General features: G+C 45.4%; 2 protein-coding genes across 2 annotated transcripts in view; both read right to left on the bottom strand.

Moving 5' to 3' along the window:
* The window catches only part of LOC117455458 (collagen alpha-1(XIV) chain-like), a 236,520-nt gene that overhangs the window by 44,056 nt on the left and 170,156 nt on the right, over positions 1-22,308 (bottom strand). Inside the window, 7 exon segments of the mRNA XM_034094977.1 lie at positions 343-452; positions 1,991-2,133; positions 2,268-2,406; positions 2,960-2,998; positions 3,436-3,600; positions 4,017-4,160; positions 7,229-7,352. Coding sequence (XP_033950868.1) covers positions 343-452; positions 1,991-2,133; positions 2,268-2,406; positions 2,960-2,998; positions 3,436-3,600; positions 4,017-4,160; positions 7,229-7,352 — 864 coding nt within the window.
* On the bottom strand, positions 7,571-22,234 carry LOC139434846 (collagen alpha-1(XIV) chain-like). The gene is made up of 9 exons (XM_071204900.1): positions 22,193-22,234; positions 22,013-22,137; positions 18,799-18,941; positions 18,218-18,382; positions 17,739-17,777; positions 17,047-17,185; positions 16,770-16,912; positions 10,962-11,036; positions 7,571-7,740 (listed from the first exon to the last, which is right to left on the bottom strand). Exons 1-9 carry the CDS (start codon positions 22,232-22,234, stop codon positions 7,571-7,573), a joined length of 1,041 nt encoding a protein of 346 aa, XP_071061001.1.

A 22,308-nucleotide genomic window follows, 5' to 3' on the forward strand; every position in this document is an offset into this window, starting at 1 on the left:
ATATATTTTTTAAATGTCTCCAGTACCGATAAAAAGACCAATAACGTTGGAGCGTAACGGCGTAAAACACACGTGATGACGTCACCAACGAATGGACGACTGAATTAGTTGGCAACTAATTTGGTCATCGATTAAGTCGATGAGCTGTCGCCCCCCTACAGAGAAGAAGACAGACAGGAAGTACACACCAAAAGGGAACAGTAGAACCGCATCATGCATGTCCACAAATATCCTTGTCCATGTTCAGGCTGAGCTACACATTGATGGTGAGACGCACGGATGATCCCTCAGTCGGGGTGGAACATCCGGAAGAAGCCTGACAACAGCAGAAGTTGTTCTGACCTTGTGGAAGCTGCCGTAGAAGAGTTTCTTTATTTCGGGCCCTTCGAAGGTGACCGTCTGGAACTCTCCTTTGTAGTCGTTGTTGAAGAATGTCAGAGTCTTTCCTCCATCTGCAGGAAGACACACAAAGTACGTTTCAAAAACAGTTCCTTAGATTCTGTCCAATGCAGGTTTTCCATTAGAAACGAAATGAGGCGAAGTCTGACTTGATACGCAGATATCGACATCAATATGGAAGTGAGCAGAGGACCTTCATAACACCACCACACATTGTGCGTTCTCCATGTGGCTCACCACGGTGATGGATTTCTAATGAAACAACTTATTACACAGGACGGAGATAAAAGTGTTCGTGTTGGATGGTTTGAAAGCTGATGCTCCCATAGCAAAGACCCCGTCAGCTTGATCCTCTTCCCACCACCCTGGGCAAGGCTTGCCTACCAGCCACATCACCCATGATCACTGACATCATGAACTCCTCCCTCACCTCTGTGTGTACCCACCTCCCGCAAACTGGCTGCAATCACTCCCATCCTCAAAAACCCGGTACTGACCCAGCCGATCTGAACCACTAGAGGCCCATCTCCAACCTACCCTTCATTTCCAAGACCCTTGAGAGGGTGGTTGCCACACAGCTTCAGTCCCATCTTGACACAAACAACCTCCATGAACCCGTCCAATAAATCACCAACGACCTCCTCCGTGCGTGGGTTAGGGATTAATCCAGAACTCTGCTGCCCGGATCATCCCCCGCACCAACTCATCCGACCACATCACCCCATTCTCACTCGGCTACACTGGCTTCCTGTACGCTACCGTATTGACTACAAAAACCTTCTACCGTACTTTTCGGACTATAAGCCACGACTTTTTTCCCCATTTTTTGTGTACAGCTAACGGCCACTAGGGGACCTCCTAAATCTATGGATTTTACAGGTAAAATTAACCACCTTAAACACTATGGGCTCTAGGACCGGTCCGCGCCCGCCACCTCTAAGCGGCGGGCTCCAGCAGGAAAAGCTGGAGGCGGGAAAAGAGTGAGACAGGTAGCGCGCCAAAGTGAAAGTGGAACCGAGAGACAGAACGAGAGCAAGACAGACGGACAGTTTAGCTGCTGCGGCTCATATGCCGGTGCGCTTTATAGTCCGGAAAGTACGGTACTCATATACAAAGCTGTCCATAACCTTGCCCCCATCTACATCTCTGACCTCCTTCAGGAGTACACCCCCTCCCGCACCCTCCGCTCTTCGCCCGTATGACTTCTTACCGTCCCAAGCTCTCGCCTCAAAACCATGGGTGCTCGAGCTTTCAGCTGCTCGGCTCCCAGACTCTGGAACACCCTGCCACGACGCATCCGACAGTCTGATTCCATAACGACATTCAAATCCCAACTCAAAACGCACCTGTTCAAACTGGCATTTTCTTTATAATCTGTACCCTGTGTCCTTCTGTGTCCTTCTGTGTCCTTCTGTGTCCTTCTGTAGTCCACTTCCTGTTGTTTGTCTTGTCTCACCCCGGCTGATACTTCACTAAATCCACTGTTTTAATTGTTCCCTATATTGCCCCTATGCCCTGTAAGGTGTCCTTGGGTGTTATGAAAGGCGCCCCTCAAAATAAATGTATTATTATTATTATTATTATGACTTACTGTCCATGATGACTCCCACCAGCGGCTCGTTGTTCTTGTTGAGGATCTCCCAGAGGGCGAAGGGCTCCTCTGGAGTGTTGGGCAGCAGCCTGAACAGCAGGGTGATGGTGTAGTCTGAGGGCAGCCCTTCAGGGTGGATGAACCTGGGGGACAGACGGAAACATCCGGTACATGTTGTGAAGCCTTACCGGATTTGATTGTTACTTTCTCAACTTGTTTTCTGCCCTTTGATCTAACCTTTAAAAACATGTTCAGTGAACATGGTATGTGTGTGTACCTGGTGGGCTGTGCCAGGAAGGCGTCGCTGTGCAGGTGGAAACTGGGGAAGGTGTTGAAGGTGCCAGGTACCATGGAAACGCCAGGGACACTGCTGTACCTATTCTCCACCAGCCCAAAGAGCTCCATCATACGGAAACCTGAGGACAGGGGAAGGAGCTTGATCATCATTTACATTTAAAGCTGGGACCAGATTGTGGTGCATTCAAAAATAAACAAAGTCCGAAGCCATAATTGAAGAGAAATGCAAAATTGTGCGGCATATTCTCATGAAAATAAAATCCTTTCTCAAAGGCAGGGGCAGTCGTCTGTAAATAATACATGAGTGCTACATGAAGGTGTTCAGAATAAGATGTTTGGATTACTGTTCCCTAAACAACCAGGTCATGATTTACGGAAATAGTTTTCATGTGTTCTTTCTAGCTTTGAGTGCCATATGTAGAGCGCCATCTTGTTCCATTGTGTTGGAGAGAAGGAATACATTTCTACTGCTGCGACACATCCAGATGGATAAACAGGTCTACAGATCAGAGGAAGATATGCATTGTGTCAGCTTCAAAAAGGAATGCTTCTGAGCATACTGCACATCCTCAGGGTATCTAAGGTACTTGTGCATTTAGGATTTAGCATCAAGTGGGAACACATAGGAACAGACCATGACTGTTCACAGTATGTTAATACAGACTTGTTTACCTGGTGTGATGCTGCCACTCATCGGTACTGATGGACACGCTGGGAAGGAAAGGGTGTTGATTAAAAAGACATTCCTTCAGACAGATATGTCACATACGACACAGTATCAGATGGGGCGAAGCCTGCGAGCTGGTTCAGGCAGTCCACTCGAGCACCAAGGATACATGAACACGTGACGCGCCCCGTCCCTCTGACGACCAACCAAACACATTCTCCTAGACATGGCGCTCTATTGAAGCTGCCGGGTCTTCCTTCCTGCTTCCTGCTTCTTCCCCACCACCACCCCGGCTCCACCTGTAGGCTCGGGAGTAGTTATCCAATCATCACTCAATGTTCTTTGTAAATCTGTGGAGTGATGAGGCCCGAGCCGAGACGCCAAACTCAAACTATATGCTGCTGTAATAAACATGTTAAGAACACGTGAGTTGTCCGACTGAACTAGACTCAAGATGTTCCCGGAAGCTTTGGCTACTCACTGGCAGTGGCGGCCTCACACACGAAGGTCACCAGCTTCTCCTCGATCTTGGCGAAGGCGTCCAGGTCGTCCACGAAGAACACGTGTCTGTCGATGGGTTTACTGGCGATGCTCACCAGCTCCCCGTAGTCAGCGTCAGCGAAGCCAATCGCAAACACGATGTAGCCTTTAGAGGAAGGCAGGAGGAGAAGCAGCAGTGTGGGTGAGGACTCTCCACTGTCTTCACCGAGGACGAAGCTCGCACACAGACATGATGCAACGACTTATTCTTGAATTATAATGGTACGAAAGTTTCAACGTACACTTAAAAACGGCATCTCAAGTAAGTTCTAAAGCTTTGTTTTTAATTCACTGTAAAATGTTATTATTAATGATTAGAAATGTAAGAAATTATCTTCATTGTGATTTACCATAATGTCAATGTCTATTCATCTTATGAAAGGTGACAAAGCGTTTCATTCAGTATGCATATATGAATATAGTGAACATTCGGTGCCGATGTCTCCTTCTGTAGTTGCTATCTGATGTAATGATGTCCATGTAAAGGACGATGCTGACATGTGGGACAGGAGACGCTCTGACCTTCCATCTGCATCTCCTTTGAAACCTTGTTGACGTCATCCTGAGATCGACCGTCGGTGAGGACCACCAGCACGTTGGGGATCCCCCTCCTGACTCCCCCCTCTGTCGTGAAGATGTTGTCCTTCACGTGTTGGATGGCGCGCCCTGATTGGACAGATGAAACACATGATTTCCCGACATGTTGTGAACGTACAATCGTTTTAAATGGACTTATTTACTGAGGATTCGTAAATACAGAATATGTTGCACATGGTTCCAGCAGAAGGCGCAGACATTGATACTTTCGACTAGGGCTGAAAGAAAAAAAGGACAGTCCTTCCTTTTTATACGTTACAATTCCAAATATAAGCTTTAGCTGACATGATGTCTGTCACTAAGAACTGTGCATTGACAGGAAGTGTTGAATGCTGCTTCATATTATACATTCAAATTGTATTTCCCCACAAACTGATGTTGGAGGTCTGTCAATCTAGAATTTGGTGCCAGTTGTAGTTCTGTTAGTTTACTGTTCCAGCCACTGGATCATGTGAAGCCAGTTCTCCTCCTTTAAGCTTTGTGAACTAGTTCCTTATCTAACGCCAGTGCAACCGTCACTAAAGTAGCCACTGTGACTCTGGACTGTTTCACTTTGATGGACTGTCTTCTGAGTGGTTGAACATTGCTAATGGTGTTCCACAAGGTTCTGTTTTAGGTCCACTTGTATTCTCCATCTACATCAACAGTTTAGGTGAAAATGTGGATGAAGCTACTTTACATTTGTATGCGGATGATACCGTGATGTACTGTGCAGGTCCCTCCATACAGGCTGTTTTTAACACTATTCAGACTCAGCTCTCTGAACTAAAGCTTCTTTTAAATGTGGATCAAACCAAGGTAATGCTCTTTTCTAAAGCTAAAAAGACACCAGAGCCTGTTTTAGATATTGTAACTACGCAAGGAACACAACTTGAAGTGGTTACCTGTTACAAATACCTTGGTATCTGGCTTGATGATTGTCTCTCTTTTAAACTTCATGTCAATAACCTGCTTAAAAAGCTGAGGGTTAGGCTAGGTTTCTTCTACAGGAACAAGTCCTGCTTCTCGCTTGAGGCCAGGAAAAGGCTAGTCACTGTGACCTTTGACCTGTGCTGGACTATGGGGATCTGGTCTATATGAATGCACCTGCCAATTGCCTGGTCAAGTTAGATGCTGCGTATCACAGTCACTGAGATTTGTGACAAACTGTAAAGCATTAACCCATCACTGTACCCTGTATGCAAGGGCTGGTTTGCTTTCTCTAACTGTACGGAGGCTCAGTCACTGGTACATTTTTATATACAAAGCCATGTTAGGGAAACTTCCATCTTATATCTGCTCCCTGATCTCACGGAGAATTGTAAGTGGCTCCTGCCTGAGATCGAATGCTGTGGTTTTATTAAATGTGCCAACTGCTAGGACTGTCTTAGGGAAGACAGCTTTTAGATGCGCAGCTCCTCTGTCTTGGAATAGTCTGCAAATTAAATGGAAACTGAACAATGTAAGTAGAGTAAAGAAAGACCTGAGGGAACCATGTGTACCAACCAGCTCATGCTAGATTGTCTTGTCGGGGAGGAGCCCAGAACATATGCTCTCCTGCAACTGGGCTTTCAGCTCCAGTCACTGAACTAACAGTTAGAACTGTTCCAGACTTGAAAGCCTTTAGGAGAGAGCTCAGAAACCCCTTAATGTGGATATACCTAATATACCTCGCTAAGGTAAGGAACATTTGACCATCACAACAACTTATGTTATACAGCGAGGTCCAGCTTCAGAAAATGGTCTTACTACAATGAAAGGCTCACATGGGGAATAGCATCATCACACATAGAGACATAATACAGCTATACTGACTGACTTTTAGTATCAACTCTAATTCAATATGTAAATACAGACAAGTTACAAGAAGACATAGTGAGTTCAGATGGAAGGGCTTGTACAAATAAAGCCCACCTTCCCTTCTGTGAGTTATCGAATTACATTGTTGTTGTTTGAAGACCTACAACCTTATGGCAACATAAATACAAACTTTATGAAGTTTTCAAAGTCAAATAAAACAAATACATATATCTATATTTAAAGTCCTAAGAATCTTAGCAAGCCATGTTCAGGGGCTGATATAGTCATACCAAAAGACAACAATAAAAAGACGAGGCGAGGGTTATCTTGTTTACCTCGGATAAAAGCAGAACTCAAACCGCACGGGGGACTTGTGATGTTTTTATCCCCGCATTTATATTTCAAAAAGCCATTCATTCCATGTATACGCCGTACGATGCACCCAACATGTGTTGTATCGATAACAAATCATTTGTGTCTCGCACTCTCCAGGCCTGTGTGCACACTGAGAGGGATTAGTCATCTCCGTGTGCACAACGAGGCGATGGAGTGCTCGAGGCGGTGACTGTTAGGAATGTGTTCTCTGCAGTCGTCCCTGCACGAGTGAGTGAGTGCGCTGCTTTATCAACTCTGATGAATGAATACACTTCTCCCTGCTTCCCCACACACTTCCTCTCGTTACACACACTCCAGAAATAAGGACTTCTATGCATCCTATACAACACTGTGGGCATGGAAACAAATACCTTATCGGCATGACGGCGTGTTCACAAGGGTAATATATTGATGCAATGCACACCAGTGCAGCACGTACACCTTCACACACATGACATGGTGTGTGTGTGTGTGTGTGTGTTTGTGTGTGTGTGTGAGTTGTTGCCTGCTGCGATGTATGCCGTCAGTATTGATGATGTCATTAGGAGGCTCTGAGTGTCTGCACCCAGCAGACTGTCCCTTTGTCTTACACAGGTGTCTTCATTTGTTGCTGGATTACATGTTTGTATTTATTCTCTTGCCTATTTTACTTTCTGGTATTCCATGGATTCACATGTGTTATATATATAATATATACATGCTGCACGTGTGCTAATATGCTTCAGCCTCTGACTTGTTTTCTGTCTGTATTATGTGTGTCATTGTGTTCGTGCAAATGAGCGGCAGCATGCGTGTGGGAAGCGCTCTCCAAATAGAGCTGTATGATTGCTTTGAGAGATGGGTGTGTCACGGGGAGCAGCTGGACAAGTATCTGCTGACGCTACAGAACTTACACACTGTTGTTTTGTGTGCTTGTTGAGGTGTCCCCTTCCCTGTAGTGAGGTCTGCAAAGGCTCCACTCCCTGTGTCCCCCACACACTCACCTGTCTTGGTGTTCCCTCCCTTGTAGGAGATCTTGTTGATGGCGTCCAGCAGTCGCTCCTTGTCGCCGTACGAGTTCAGTTTGAACTCTGTCCTGGCGTCGTCACTGAACTGAGCGATGGCCACCTGTCAGACAACACGCACACGGGTAACTCATCAATTCAAAAGGACAACGTGTTACACAGAGTTTAATACAAAGGGCGAGATCCTCAAAAATGGCGCATAGCGGTTTTTTCACCAAGCCTATATTTGATTATCTCGATAACCATTCACCATCCATCACGGTCCACTTGTTCTCATAACGGCTAAAGACACGTGCTCCTGAGAGATTGCCCTGCTGGGCTTTATGGCTCTTTGTCACAATGAGCCCGTACCTGAGTTCCATCGGGGCCGATCCGGTCCAGAGCTCCGGTGGTGCTGTACAGGAAGCGGATGATCTTCAGGAAGTTTTCATCCCCGATACTCCAGGAGCCGTCGACCAGGAACACCAGGTCTGCTTTGGCTGCCTTGCAGACTTGAGGAGGAGACAAGGAAAAGCTAACGTGAGGAAGTACGATGTGAGAAAGTCTGGGTAGATACATATGGCTCGCTTTAAGCGTGCCGAGCCGTGCGGGGCCCGTTTTTGGTTGCGTTTCCACTTGGCCTAGTTTTGGCCCGGGGATACTTTTTCACCTTTTTTTTGGGGCTGTCATTGAAGATGACGTCACGGCTCCGCCTACACTGCGTTACTATAGTAACTGCCCCAGTTCCTAAACTGTAATGGAAGCGCAGCATTAAAGTGAGCCAGGCCTAATAAGGCCTAACCAAACCGAGCGAGGCCTGCAGTGGAAACGCGCCAATAGAGAGCAAGATGGAGGACAGATGGAGACCATGGAGGAGGAGGTTGTGTAGCTGTGCTTTGAACACACATATCTAGTTTCTTTATACGTCTCTTTGAACACATACTTAGTGTTCTACTTGTGTCATTATCTTTTAAATAAAGTGATTTGATAACTCATATGTCCTGTCCTTTTCAAAGTACTTTCTCGTTAGAAATAACTTGTTTGTGTCGTCCCTTTTCTTCGTTTGCTTTGAATCAGGATTACAGATAAAACCGTGTTTACTCTGCTATTCTCTTTGTTTTTCTATTCTTCTTTATGACTTTGCTTTCATTCCTTTGCATCACAGTACAAATAAACACACGCTGGATTGTGATGAATGCTTGTTTACCATTCAGGAATGTAAGGGAATCGGCTTTTGATGAAAATGATTGATGAGATGTAGAGAGCTCTTAACTTGTTGACACAACAGTTGCCTCCATCGCTCCTCACCAATCATTCCATTCACTTCCTGTCTCCGCTGATGAAAACACATTTACTGCTGCCACCTAATGGATTGATCTGCAGACGCCTTTCATTCTGTTATCCACTCGTTGTGTACTGCAAACTGATTATGAGAAATAGAATACCCCGTCCCAGCGACACCATGCAATAATACTCAAGAATAATACGTTTCAACTAGAATACATTTGACTGAAAACACATGAAATGCATCACCACACCCGCAGGATCTAGATTTGAGCTTGAAATAAATGGAGAACATGTCGAATCCATGGACACTATGTTATAATGGCATGATGTTTCACAATAATCAGTGTCAGTCTTGTATTCTTTGAGTAACATGTGTCAATGAGAGTAGTTTTCACATATGGCTGCTACGAGAGCTACGAGAGTGTATGAGAGCTTCCGGTTTTGGGCATGCTGGCTGCGCATCACTCTCACTCCTCAATGGCAATGTTTAGATGGATTTAGGAACTTCCTCTCGATTCTATTGGCTCTAACGGTTCAAAAGAGGTGTCAATCACCAACATCGACCGATGGGTTCCGGAGGTATGGCAAATCCACCCAAATGGCCCCAGAAGAGGGTTGTTTTTTCTAAACCTCTCTAAAAAGGTCAAATGTCACTTGTTTTGCATCAATCTTGATACAGGGTACTTATTATATGTTATAGTTTGGATTCCTAAAGCTTGTAGTCTACTATCCCATCATCCAAGGGTGGTTTTCACTATAAGTAAATGTTCTTTAGACGGAAACTATAATTTACAGTTTTTTACTATGTTCAATCTGGATTTACTTTAAAATAAAAACATCGATATTGATTCTAACTTTTCTCCATCCAACTCACAGCTTTATCATTACTTTGAGAAAAAAGATTATTAATTTACCCCTTTTAGAAGTGAAGTTATAGTCATTTGTTCTGGGCATGTCATTTTCGAGCCTGAGACCTGAAAAACAGGCTCGGGGCTGAACAGGTTAACGTTTTGAAATCAACTAAAACAATAACCGGACTTCATATCCCTCAACGTCCAATGTACGACCATGTTCTGTGCACCTTTAATAGTTCAAATGCATGGAGCTGAACGAAAGCGCTGTGTTGTCTGACTTTCCTTCTGGTCCTGTTGCTTACATTAGACAGGCTTATCTTTTGTAAATGTATCATTCGTCCTCAAATGTATCATTATGTTCTTGTATATGTTATTTCATCGTCATAACTACGCTGTAGCTATGACCACTACAAGCCTTGAACAATTGTATTTGCATCTATATAGACTCCTGCATTGACTTGGTCTATTGCCCCGCCGTCTGTCCTGAGGAAGGAGATTCCTGCAGCGGCATTTATTGTTATTTGGAAGGAGTTCTGCTCGTGGGCGTGGAGGGTACAAAGGACAGAGGGTGTTCAGATTACAGTCTGCGAAGCACCCTGAGATCGATGTGATATTTGGCTTTATGAATAAACTTTGATTGATTGACTTCATACAACTAATTGTCTTGTGAACATGAAGTTCTCGTGGCCGGGTGATGAGCACGGCCTGATGAGAGTATGACGTGTCCTGTGCCTCAGCTGACCATGCGTTCCCTGTCCTCCCCTCAGGCACACTGGCATTAACGCTGCAGCGTTACGGCCACATGCTGATTTGTGGCGACAGAGATATGTGAAGAATTGAAATTGCATGTTTGATGAGATGCTGGAACAAGTCCCAAAATTCCTCCAGGGTTTATATTTCTGACATTGACTTTAAATGAAACCGTCTGTAGCAGATGAATCTCTGTAATGATATTGTCATCTGTGCGTGTGGTTGATTGAACTCAGAGTTCCTCCCTACACGGGTCTCACTTTTCTTTGAAGCCTGTGTTTTTTATATCCCATCATTGAGCTTGTGTGTGGTTTAAGGGCACATCGCTGGCAGGAGAACAGGTCGACGTGTTTTACTTTCAAATTGTCAAGGGTTGACTGACACTAAACGGTCATAGTCAAGAAATAATGAGTTTAATAATAATAATACATTTGATTTCAAAGCGCTTTTCCAGGTGCTCAAAAGACTTCACTGTGGTTTGATAAAGACTCCTTCAGACGACAGTAATCTTTCAAAAGCAAAGCCACCCTTTGATGCTTGTTTATGACCTGCTCGTATGCAGAGCTATCCATGTGTAAGATGAACTTCAGATTTCAATTCATTTACAAACAAAGACATGTAACTATTGCACCACTCGTTGGTACAGTACTGGCCTCTAAAAGGGTGCTGAAGTATAACGCAGTCAGAAGCATAAGATAGACTACACTTGTGTATTCCTGAAGCAAGCCAAAACCAAATGACTGTTGAAGGAGAGAAAACGTGAACCCCACTGGAAAGCAAATCAATACGTCATCAGGAAATTGGACAGGAGACAACTAATAAACAATTACCTCAACTCTTACCTTCCTTGGCAGGGGGGATTGTGGGTAACGGTGTGGTGCTGGGGGGCGTGGTTGGTGCTGGGGTTGGGATGGGCACTGTGTGGAGAGACAAAATAAAGAAGACACACGTGGCGGCGTGAAAACCTGCAACCATGACCACAGCGATGGTAACCAATCGCCACATGCTACCAAAGCCCGTAGTGAAATGTCCCCTCCTAAAAGAACACGAGAGGAGCCAGCGTCAGGCGGGACGCGTCGACATACACAACGAGTCAAGTCACTTCGCTCTCATTTGGTGATTAGTGATCACAGAACTGTCTCTGCCTTCAACTCCTTACCTGTGTCCGAGTAGGGGGGCTAGACAATAGATAGCTGCAGCCCCTCCCACACACACAGTTTACTCATTTGGTTCTGCTTCGGCACTAACTCAGACCCTGAGGCAGCGGATGACTTGAGACGGCAGGTGGAGCGTTCAGCAGCGGTGAGGAGAGTCCTTTGGAGAAAAGGCTCTGGCTTTCGTTTGCCTCAACACAAAGCAATGCATCACGTGGAGGCGCCGTGCAGAGCTACGCGCTGAGGGAGCAGCTTCACGCCAACAAGTACCTCAACAGTCTTTGATCTCGTTTTTCATACGTCTCAATCTGGATACTTCACTCAGTACCCTGCATGTTGTGTGCTTAACATTGCATTTTGAACGTGTCGTTTTGTTTCTAATCACACACTGCTGCTGTGCCCTGACGATGACGGCTGTTAGCTAGAGAGCTAATTAGAGTCCTCACTTAAAGCCCCCAAAAGTGGCTTCTTTTCAACAGCAAATTAGTACTTTGCGTTAGTAGTGGAAAAAACCCACAACGTATTGGCTTAGTGTTGTGTTCACAGCAGGATGCCTACGTTTCATGACCTGGAGAAGATGGAGATCGTTTAGTGTGAACAGTGTCCGGCGCTCAACCCTCACCCTGTTCCGGCCCCTACACACGGCGGCGTGCGTTGCCGCTTCAACGCTTCTGCCCATTCACTTTGAATGGGGTGACGTCACGATTCGCCGAACTGCATTGTGGGAGCAAAGCGTAGCTTCTCTCGCGGTGCTCGCTGCAAAAGTAGAGCAATGTTCTACTTTTGCCGCCTCGACGGAGGCGTCAGCCAATCAAATCCGCGTATGCAAATCTGACAGTACAAGCACTAGCCAATCAAACCGGGTATGTTGGGAGAGCCAGACCGTAGTTATTTCCCATATGTCAAAAATGGAGGAGAAAATGATCGTGGCGGTAGGGAATCACCCGGTACTCTATGACCAGTCCCTCTTTACATACGGGATACAAACCGGAGGAGCCAGGCATGGGGGGAGGTGGCAGAGACAGTGGGGGAAACTGGTAGGTTTTCGCTGGGTTGGGGAGTTTATATCCAGTGTACTTCGTTTGAATGGACAGCTAGCAAGCATAGACAGTATATTTAGCCAGCATGGATGTAGCATGAATGCTTTGCTTTGTATGTCCGGGGCGGGACATTCATGTGGTTGGTTGTTGGCGTTGCTCTCGCGTTGACTCCTCAAGCTCAAGACACGCCCACCGCCAAGCAGCAACGCACGCCGCCGTGTGTAGGGGCCGTAACTGTACGTCCACACAGCAGCTTCAGAAGAATCTTCCACCGCTTCCAGCGCTTCTCTGCCCATTGACTTTGAATGGGGATGACGTCACTTTGCCTCGCTTTTCGCCGAACTGCATTGTGGGGGAGCGAAGCGAAGATTTCCAGGATTCAAAAGTTGAGCAATGTTCAACTTTTGAAGCTGAGCAGGGAGAACCAGACCGCAGTTCATTTCCTCATATTCCAAACGAGAAATTACGGTAGCAAATCACCCGGTTCTTTACGACCAGAACTATTAACGGGATACAAACCGGAGGAACCAGGCATGGAGGGAGGTGGCAGAGACAGTGGGGGAAACTGGTAGGTTTTCGCCTGTTTGGGGAGTTTATATATATATATATATTGCTCGCATAAAATCCCCGGGGTTTTTTGCTTTGTATGTCGGGGGCGGGAGATTCATGTGATTGGTTGTTGGTCGCGTTGCTCCCAGCTCCAAGATTTTTGAGATTTTTGAAAATCTGTGTGCTGTGTGGACGTACCGTAACAGTTAGGAGGGCACCATCTGGGTACTCTTTGCCATGCTTATGCAATCAAAACAGCCATTTGAAATAGATAAAGGTGACATTTGATACACAGCATCTCACTTCTCTTAGTTTCACATCTTCAGCCTCGTCTTTCTTTGTCGTTATCGCTTTTCATCTTTTCATCCCCATCTCTTTTAATTCACTACAGAAATGAAGGAGCAACATCTCTAGATATGCTCCTTGAGGGGAATCCATCTCAGGACCAGCATGCCTGCCCAGAATGTTGTGATTATAAGTACCTGCCAATACAGCACAGCCTTTATGGATCAATTAGCACCTGGATATACAGCAGCATGCATAACCCAAAGGCTGGAATTCACTTCACTGCCATTTCAAAGATGTGATGCTAATTTGGTTTGATGCTAGCAACAGGTTTTCACAAGTACATTTCCAGCATACTGATCTCAGCCTCTAAACAAATAGCTCAAGAAAGGTCACTAAATCTTATTAAGCTTTGTTCGCTGCATGCAGACACATGTGTAGAACATAACGTGCACCAGGGTATACAGTGACATGTCATCTAACAAATGACATGCCATGTATGCAGGGGGCTAGAAGCAACTAGCGCTTGCTTTTTGTATTTCATGTCCATGTTCCTTATTTGCCTGCCCAAAGCAGAATATCTGTTTTTTATGTTGATTTTCTAAAGAAAGTCAACATTTATGATAGAATTGATTGATCCTGAGATATAAAATGACTGATCCATGTGCTTTCTTTTTTTTGTCAAACAACGTTGCACACTATTTGTATAGCCTGCCTGCCTGCCTGTATCTGCCCTGTTCCTGTTCAGGCCCTGACACACCTACCCGATGTTGGGAGTCAGAGGCCGTCAGAGGCAGTCGGGCATTCGCGGCGCCTGACTCAGGTTGGTGTGTCCCGCACCGTCGTTGCTTTACGGCACATTTCCACACCTCCCGCGGCCGATTCAACATGTTGAAGGCTTTAACAGTACTACTACTTTTATCAATACCGCTTATCGATCCGGTACTTTAACCGGTACTGTTATCGGTTAAGGTAAATTAACTAAACAAATTGTAAATAATGTGAACTTACAGAACTGTAAAAAACTAATAAAAAACTAATATTATACTGCAAAAATACAGAGCAACACAGGTATGCTGCAAAAGGCCTAAGGCAGGGGTGTCAAACTCAAGGCCCGGGGGCCAAATCCGGCCCGCGACCTCATTTTATGTGGCCCGCAAGAGCTTGCAAAGAATACAATATACAATACAAGAGGTGTAATTGTTGAATATTTGCTTTCAATTATTTGCCCTAGACTTCTGCTTTTAGACGTAGTTATTTAGGAAGATATTACCAGAACTGATAATAATCCAATGCAGGGCAGTGTGCGAAAAAGTACACGTCCCACCGTCCGGGACGTGTTATTTACAATATCGGACAAGTAGATCTTTCAATTGACTTGTCCGGCGGACAAGTGACGTTTTTCGCCCTGATTTATTGACAAATTATTGATACATTGAGTTTACAAAAGGCAGAACTCATTCGCAAATTGTCCGTGTCCGCCATTGTTCGTTTAGAAGTGTTAGTTTTGGTTCTGCTTGTCGATTCCTAAGGAAATGCATCTCGCCGCTTTCTGTACAGTTAGACGGGGCGGGAAGTGTAGCACAGTGGCCGGGCTGGGAAGCAAAACTCGGTTCCTAGTAGGAACAAATAACAATTGTCCGGTCCCGGGATTAATAAGAGTTGTGAGGACAGGAGGCCGAGCCCCGCGGACTGCAGCTCTCTCTCTCTATGCTCCGTATCAGCTGATCGCTGCACGGTGCAGCTCAGCGTCTCTCTCTCTTTCTACACACAGCGGATCCGCTGCCCGTTTAACAGCCTCATCTTTGTCAAACTTATGTTCTCTCTCTAACACGTAATGAAGGTTATTAAGCGTTTGAGCTCCTGTGTTGTTAATATTGACCGCCATTTCCTTTATGAAGTGAAGCAGCCTCCCTGTCTGTGTCCTCGCGCTGTCCTCACATCCCCGGACCCCAGACTCGGAGGAGCAGGGATGTCAGTATTGTTTATGAAGCAGGGTATAGAAAGTACATTATTGAAATGCTATTTATACTATTTATTAACTTTTACAAACAGTGAGTAGCTGGGCAGCTGCAGCATGTGTATTACAGGACATGTGTAAGCGTGCAAGTGTCTTTGAGTTGTAGAAAAGCGCTAGGCCTATAGGCTATAAATATAATAATGATAATAACTTTATTTGTATAGCACCTTTCATACAGGGGATTGCAGTTCAAAGTGCTTTACATCAGTACAAAATAAGACATAAAATCAGTGTAAAACAAGCAGCAAGAGCAAAGCATAAAGTGGGATAAAATAATTAAAAATAAAAACATGGGGAATAAAACATAGAGAAATAGTGCAATGTCAATCACAGAGAATAGTGCAGTATAATAGTGTAAAATCCCACCACCTGGGCAAGGCTTGCCTACCAGCCACATCACCCATGATCACTGACATCATGAACTCCTCCCTCACCTCTGTGTGTACCCACCTCCCGCAAACTGGCTGCAATCACTCCCATCCTCAAAAACCCGGTACTGACCCAGCCGATCTGAACCACTAGAGGCCCATCTCCAACCTACCCTTCATTTCCAAGACCCTTGAGAGGGTGGTTGCCACACAGCTTCAGTCCCATTTGACACAAACAACCTCCATGAACCCGTCCAATAAATCACCAACGACCTCCTCCGTGCGTGGGTTAGGGATTAATCCAGAACTCTGCTGCCCGGATCATCCCCCGCACCAACTCATCCGACCACATCACCCCATTCTCACTCGGCTACACTGGCTTCCTGTACGCTACCGTATTGACTACAAAAACCTTCTACCGTACTTTTCGGACTATAAGCCACGACTTTTTTCCCCATTTTTTGTGTACAGCTAACGGCCACTAGGGGACCTCCTAAATCTATGGATTTTACAGGTAAAATTAACCACCTTAAACACTATGGGCTCTAGGACCGGTCCGCGCCCGCCACCTCTAAGCGGCGGGCTCCAGCAGGAAAAGCTGGAGGCGGGAAAAGAGTGAGACAGGTAGCGCGCCAAAGTGAAAGTGGAACCGAGAGACAGAACGAGAGCAAGACAGACGGACAGTTTAGCTGCTGCGGCTCATATGCCGGTGCGCTTTATAGTCCGGAAAGTACGGTACTCATATACAAAGCTGTCCATAACCTTGCCCCCATCTACATCTCTGACCTCCTTCAGGAGTACACCCCCTCCCGCACCCTCCGCTCTTCGCCCGTATGACTTCTTACCGTCCCAAGCTCTCGCCTCAAAACCATGGGTGCTCGAGCTTTCAGCTGCTCGGCTCCCAGACTCTGGAACACCCTGCCACGACGCATCCGACAGTCTGATTCCATAACGACATTCAAATCCCAACTCAAAACGCACCTGTTCAAACTGGCATTTTCTTTATAATCTGTACCCTGTGTCCTTCTGTGTCCTTCTGTGTCCTTCTGTGTCCTTCTGTGTCCTTCTGTAGTCCACTTCCTGTTGTTTGTCTTGTCTCACCCCGGCTGATACTTCACTAAATCCACTGTTTTAATTGTTCCCTATATTGCCCCTATGCCCTGTAAGGTGTCCTTGGGTGTTATGAAAGGCGCCCCCCCAAAATAAATGTATTATTATTATTATTATGACTTACTGTCCATGATGACTCCCACCAGCGGCTCGTTGTTCTTGTTGAGGATCTCCCAGAGGGCGAAGGGCTCCTCTGGAGTGTTGGGCAGCAGCCTGAACAGCAGGGTGATGGTGTAGTCTGAGGGCAGCCCTTCAGGGTGGATGAACCTGGGGGACAGACGGAAACATCCGGTACATGTTGTGAAGCCTTACCGGATTTGATTGTTACTTTCTCAACTTGTTTTCTGCCCTTTGATCTAACCTTTAAAAACATGTTCAGTGAACATGGTATGTGTGTGTACCTGGTGGGCTGTGCCAGGAAGGCGTCGCTGTGCAGGTGGAAACTGGGGAAGGTGTTGAAGGTGCCAGGTACCATGGAAACGCCAGGGACACTGCTGTACCTATTCTCCACCAGCCCAAAGAGCTCCATCATACGGAAACCTGAGGACAGGGGAAGGAGCTTGATCATCATTTACATTTAAAGCTGGGACCAGATTGTGGTGCATTCAAAAATAAACAAAGTCCGAAGCCATAATTGAAGAGAAATGCAAAATTGTGCGGCATATTCTCATGAAAATAAAATCCTTTCTCAAAGGCAGGGGCAGTCGTCTGTAAATAATACATGAGTGCTACATGAAGGTGTTCAGAATAAGATGTTTGGATTACTGTTCCCTAAACAACCAGGTCATGATTTACGGAAATAGTTTTCATGTGTTCTTTCTAGCTTTGAGTGCCATATGTAGAGCGCCATCTTGTTCCATTGTGTTGGAGAGAAGGAATACATTTCTACTGCTGCGACACATCCAGATGGATAAACAGGTCTACAGATCAGAGGAAGATATGCATTGTGTCAGCTTCAAAAAGGAATGCTTCTGAGCATACTGCACATCCTCAGGGTATCTAAGGTACTTGTGCATTTAGGATTTAGCATCAAGTGGGAACACATAGGAACAGACCATGACTGTTCACAGTATGTTAATACAGACTTGTTTACCTGGTGTGATGCTGCCACTCATCGGTACTGATGGACACGCTGGGAAGGAAAGGGTGTTGATTAAAAAGACATTCCTTCAGACAGATATGTCACATACGACACAGTATCAGATGGGGCGAAGCCTGCGAGCTGGTTCAGGCAGTCCACTCGAGCACCAAGGATACATGAACACGTGACGCGCCCCGTCCCTCTGACGACCAACCAAACACATTCTCCTAGACATGGCGCTCTATTGAAGCTGCCGGGTCTTCCTTCCTGCTTCCTGCTTCTTCCCCACCACCACCCCCCCGGCTCCACCTGTAGGCTCGGGAGTAGTTATCCAATCATCACTCAATGTTCTTTGTAAATCTGTGGAGTGATGAGGCCCGAGCCGAGACGCCAAACTCAAACTATATGCTGCTGTAATAAACATGTTAAGAACACGTGAGTTGTCCGACTGAACTAGACTCAAGATGTTCCCGGAAGCTTTGGCTACTCACTGGCAGTGGCGGCCTCACACACGAAGGTCACCAGCTTCTCCTCGATCTTGGCGAAGGCGTCCAGGTCGTCCACGAAGAACACGTGTCTGTCGATGGGTTTACTGGCGATGCTCACCAGCTCCCCGTAGTCAGCGTCAGCGAAGCCAATCGCAAACACGATGTAGCCTTTAGAGGAAGGCAGGAGGAGAAGCAGCAGTGTGGGTGAGGACTCTCCACTGTCTTCACCGAGGACGAAGCTCGCACACAGACATGATGCAACGACTTATTCTTGAATTATAATGGTACGAAAGTTTCAACGTACACTTAAAAACGGCATCTCAAGTAAGTTCTAAAGCTTTGTTTTTAATTCACTGTAAAATGTTATTATTAATGATTAGAAATGTAAGAAATTATCTTCATTGTGATTTACCATAATGTCAATGTCTATTCATCTTATGAAAGGTGACAAAGCGTTTCATTCAGTATGCATATATGAATATAGTGAACATTCGGTGCCGATGTCTCCTTCTGTAGTTGCTATCTGATGTAATGATGTCCATGTAAAGGACGATGCTGACATGTGGGACAGGAGACGCTCTGACCTTCCATCTGCATCTCCTTTGAAACCTTGTTGACGTCATCCTGAGATCGACCGTCGGTGAGGACCACCAGCACGTTGGGGATCCCCCTCCTGACTCCCCCTCTGTCGTGAAGATGTTGTCCTTCACGTGTTGGATGGCGCGCCCTGATTGGACAGATGAAACACATGATTTCCCGACATGTTGTGAACGTACAATCGTTTTAAATGGACTTATTTACTGAGGATTCGTAAATACAGAATATGTTGCACATGGTTCCAGCAGAAGGCGCAGACATTGATACTTTCGACTAGGGCTGAAAGAAAAAAAGGACAGTCCTTCCTTTTTATACGTTACAATTCCAAATATAAGCTTTAGCTGACATGATGTCTGTCACTAAGAACTGTGCATTGACAGGAAGTGTTGAATGCTGCTTCATATTATACATTCAAATTGTATTTCCCCACAAACTGATGTTGGAGGTCTGTCTATCTAGAATTTGGTGCCAGTTGTAGTTCTGTTAGTTTACTGTTCCAGCCACTGGATCATGTGAAGCCAGTTCTCCTCCTTTAAGCTTTTGTGAACTAGTTCCTTATCTAACGCCAGTGCAAACCGTCACTAAAGTAGCCACTGTGACTCTGGACTGTTTCACTTTGATGGACTGTCTTCTGAGTGGTTGAACATTGCTAATGGTGTTCCACAAGGTTCGGTTTTAGGTCCCACTTGTATTCTCCATCTACATCAACAGTTTAGGTGAAAATGTGGATGAAGCTACTTTTACATTTGTATGCGGATGATACCGTGATGTTACTGTGCAGGTCCCTCCATACAGGCTGTTTTTAACACTATCAGACTCAGCTCTCTGAACTAAAGCTTCTTTTAAATGTGGATCAAACCAAGGTAATGCTCTTTTCTAAAGCTAAAAAGACACCAGAGCCTGTTTTAGATATTGTAACTACGCAAGGAACACAACTTGAAGTGGTTACCTGTTACAAATACCTTGGTATCTGGCTTGATGATTGTCTCTCTTTTAAACTTCATGTCAATAACCTGCTTAAAAAGCTGAGGGTTAGGCTAGGTTTCTTCTACAGGAACAAGTCCTGCTTCTCGCTTGAGGCCAGGAAAAGGCTAGTCACTGTGACCTTTGACCTGTGCTGGACCTATGGGGATCTGGTCTATATGAATGCACCTGCCATTGCCTGGTCAAGTTAGATCTTGCGTATCACCGTCACTGAGATTTGTGACAAACTGTAAAGCAATTAACCCATCACTGTACCCTGTATGCAAGGGCTTGGTTTGCTTTCTCTAACTGTACGGAGGCTCAGTCACTGGTACAATTTTTATATACAAAGCCATTTAGGGAACTTCCATCTTATATCTGCTCCCTGATCTCACGGAATTGTAAGTGGCTCCTGCCTGAGATCGAATGCTGTGGTTTTATTAATGTGCCAACTGCTAGGACTGTCTTAGGGAAGACAGCTTTTAGATGCGCAGCTCCTCTGTCTTGGAATAAGTCTTCAAATTAAATGGAACTGAACAATGTAAGTAGAGTAAAGAAAGACCTGAGGGAACCATGTGTACCAACCAGCTCATGCTAGATTGTCTTGTCGGGGAGGAGCCCAGAGACATATGCTCTCCTGCAACTGGGCTTTCAGCTCCAGTCACTGAACTAACAGTTAGAACTGTTCCAGACTTGAAAGCCTTTAGGAGAGAGCTCAGAAACCCCTTAATGTGGATATACCTAATATACCTCGCTAAGGTAAGGAACATTTGACCATCACAACAACTTATGTTATACAGCGAGGTCCAGCTTCAGAAAATGGTCTTACTACAATGAAAGGCTCACATGGGGAATAGCATCATCACACATAGAGACATAATACAGCTATACTGACTGACTTTTAGTATCAACTCTAATTCAATATGTAAAATACAGACAAGTTACAAGAAGACATAGTGAGTTCAGATGGAAGGGCTTGTACAAATAAAGCCCACCTTCCCTTCTGTGAGTTATCGAATTACATTGTTGTTGTTTGAAGACCTACAACCTTATGGCAACATAAATACAAACTTTATGAAGTTTTCAAAGTCAAATAAAACAAATACATATATCTATATTTAAAGTCCTAAGAATCTTAGCAAGCCATGTTCAGGGGCTGATATAGTCATACCAAAAGACAACAATAAAAAGACGAGGCGAGGGTTATCTTGTTTACCTCGGATAAAAGCAGAACTCAAACCGCACGGGGGACTTGTGATGTTTTTATCCCCGCATTTATATTTCAAAAAGCCATTCATTCCATGTATACGCCGTACGATGCACCCAACATGTGTTGTATCGATAACAAATCATTTGTGTCTCGCACTCTCCAGGCCTGTGTGCACACTGAGAGGGATTAGTCATCTCCGTGTGCACAACGAGGCGATGGAGTGCTCGAGGCGGTGACTGTTAGGAATGTGTTCTCTGCAGTCGTCCCTGCACGAGTGAGTGAGTGCGCTGCTTTATCAACTCTGATGAATGAATACACTTCTCCCTGCTTCCCCACACACTTCCTCTCGTTACACACACTCCAGAAATAAGGACTTCTATGCATCCTATACAACACTGTGGGCATGGAAACAAATACCTTATCGGCATGACGGCGTGTTCACAAGGGTAATATATTGATGCAATGCACACCAGTGCAGCACGTACACCTTCACACACATGACATGGTGTGTGTGTGTGTGTGTGTGTTTGTGTGTGTGTGTGAGTTGTTGCCTGCTGCGATGTATGCCGTCAGTATTGATGATGTCATTAGGAAGGCTCTGAGTGTCTGCACCCAGCAGACTGTCCCTTTGTCTTACACAGGTGTCTTCATTTGTTGCTGATTACATGTTTGTATTTATTCTCTTGCCTATTTTACTTTCTGGTATTCCATGGATTCACATGTGTTATATATATAATATATACATGCTGCACGTGTGCTAATATGCTTCAGCCTCTGACTTGTTTTCTGTCTGTATTATGTGTGTCATTGTGTTCGTGCAAATGAGCGGCAGCATGCGTGTGGAAGCGCTCTCCAAATAGAGCTGTATGATTGCTTTGAGAGATGGGTGTGTCACGGGAGCAGCTGGACAAGTATCTGCTGACGCTACAGAACTTACACACTGTTGTTTTGTGTGCTTGTTGAGGTGTCCCCTTCCCTGTAGTGAGGTCTGCAAAGGCTCCACTCCCTGTGTCCCCCCACACACTCACCTGTCTTGGTGTTCCCTCCCTTGTAGGAGATCTTGTTGATTGGCGTCCAGCAGTCGCTCCTTGTCGCCGTACGAGTTCAGTTTGAACTCTGTCCTGGCGTCGTCACTGAACTGAGCGATGGCCACCTGTCAGACAACACGCACACGGGTAACTCATCAATTCAAAAGGACAACGTGTTACACAGAGTTTAATACAAAGGGCGAGATCCTCAAAATGGCGCATAGCGGTTTTTTCACCAAGCCTATATTTGATTATCTTCGATAACCATTCACCATCCATCACGGTCCACTTGTTCT

Source organism: Pseudochaenichthys georgianus, chromosome 11 (assembly GCF_902827115.2).
Source record: "Pseudochaenichthys georgianus chromosome 11, fPseGeo1.2, whole genome shotgun sequence".
Taxonomy (NCBI): Eukaryota; Metazoa; Chordata; class Actinopteri; order Perciformes; family Channichthyidae; genus Pseudochaenichthys; species Pseudochaenichthys georgianus.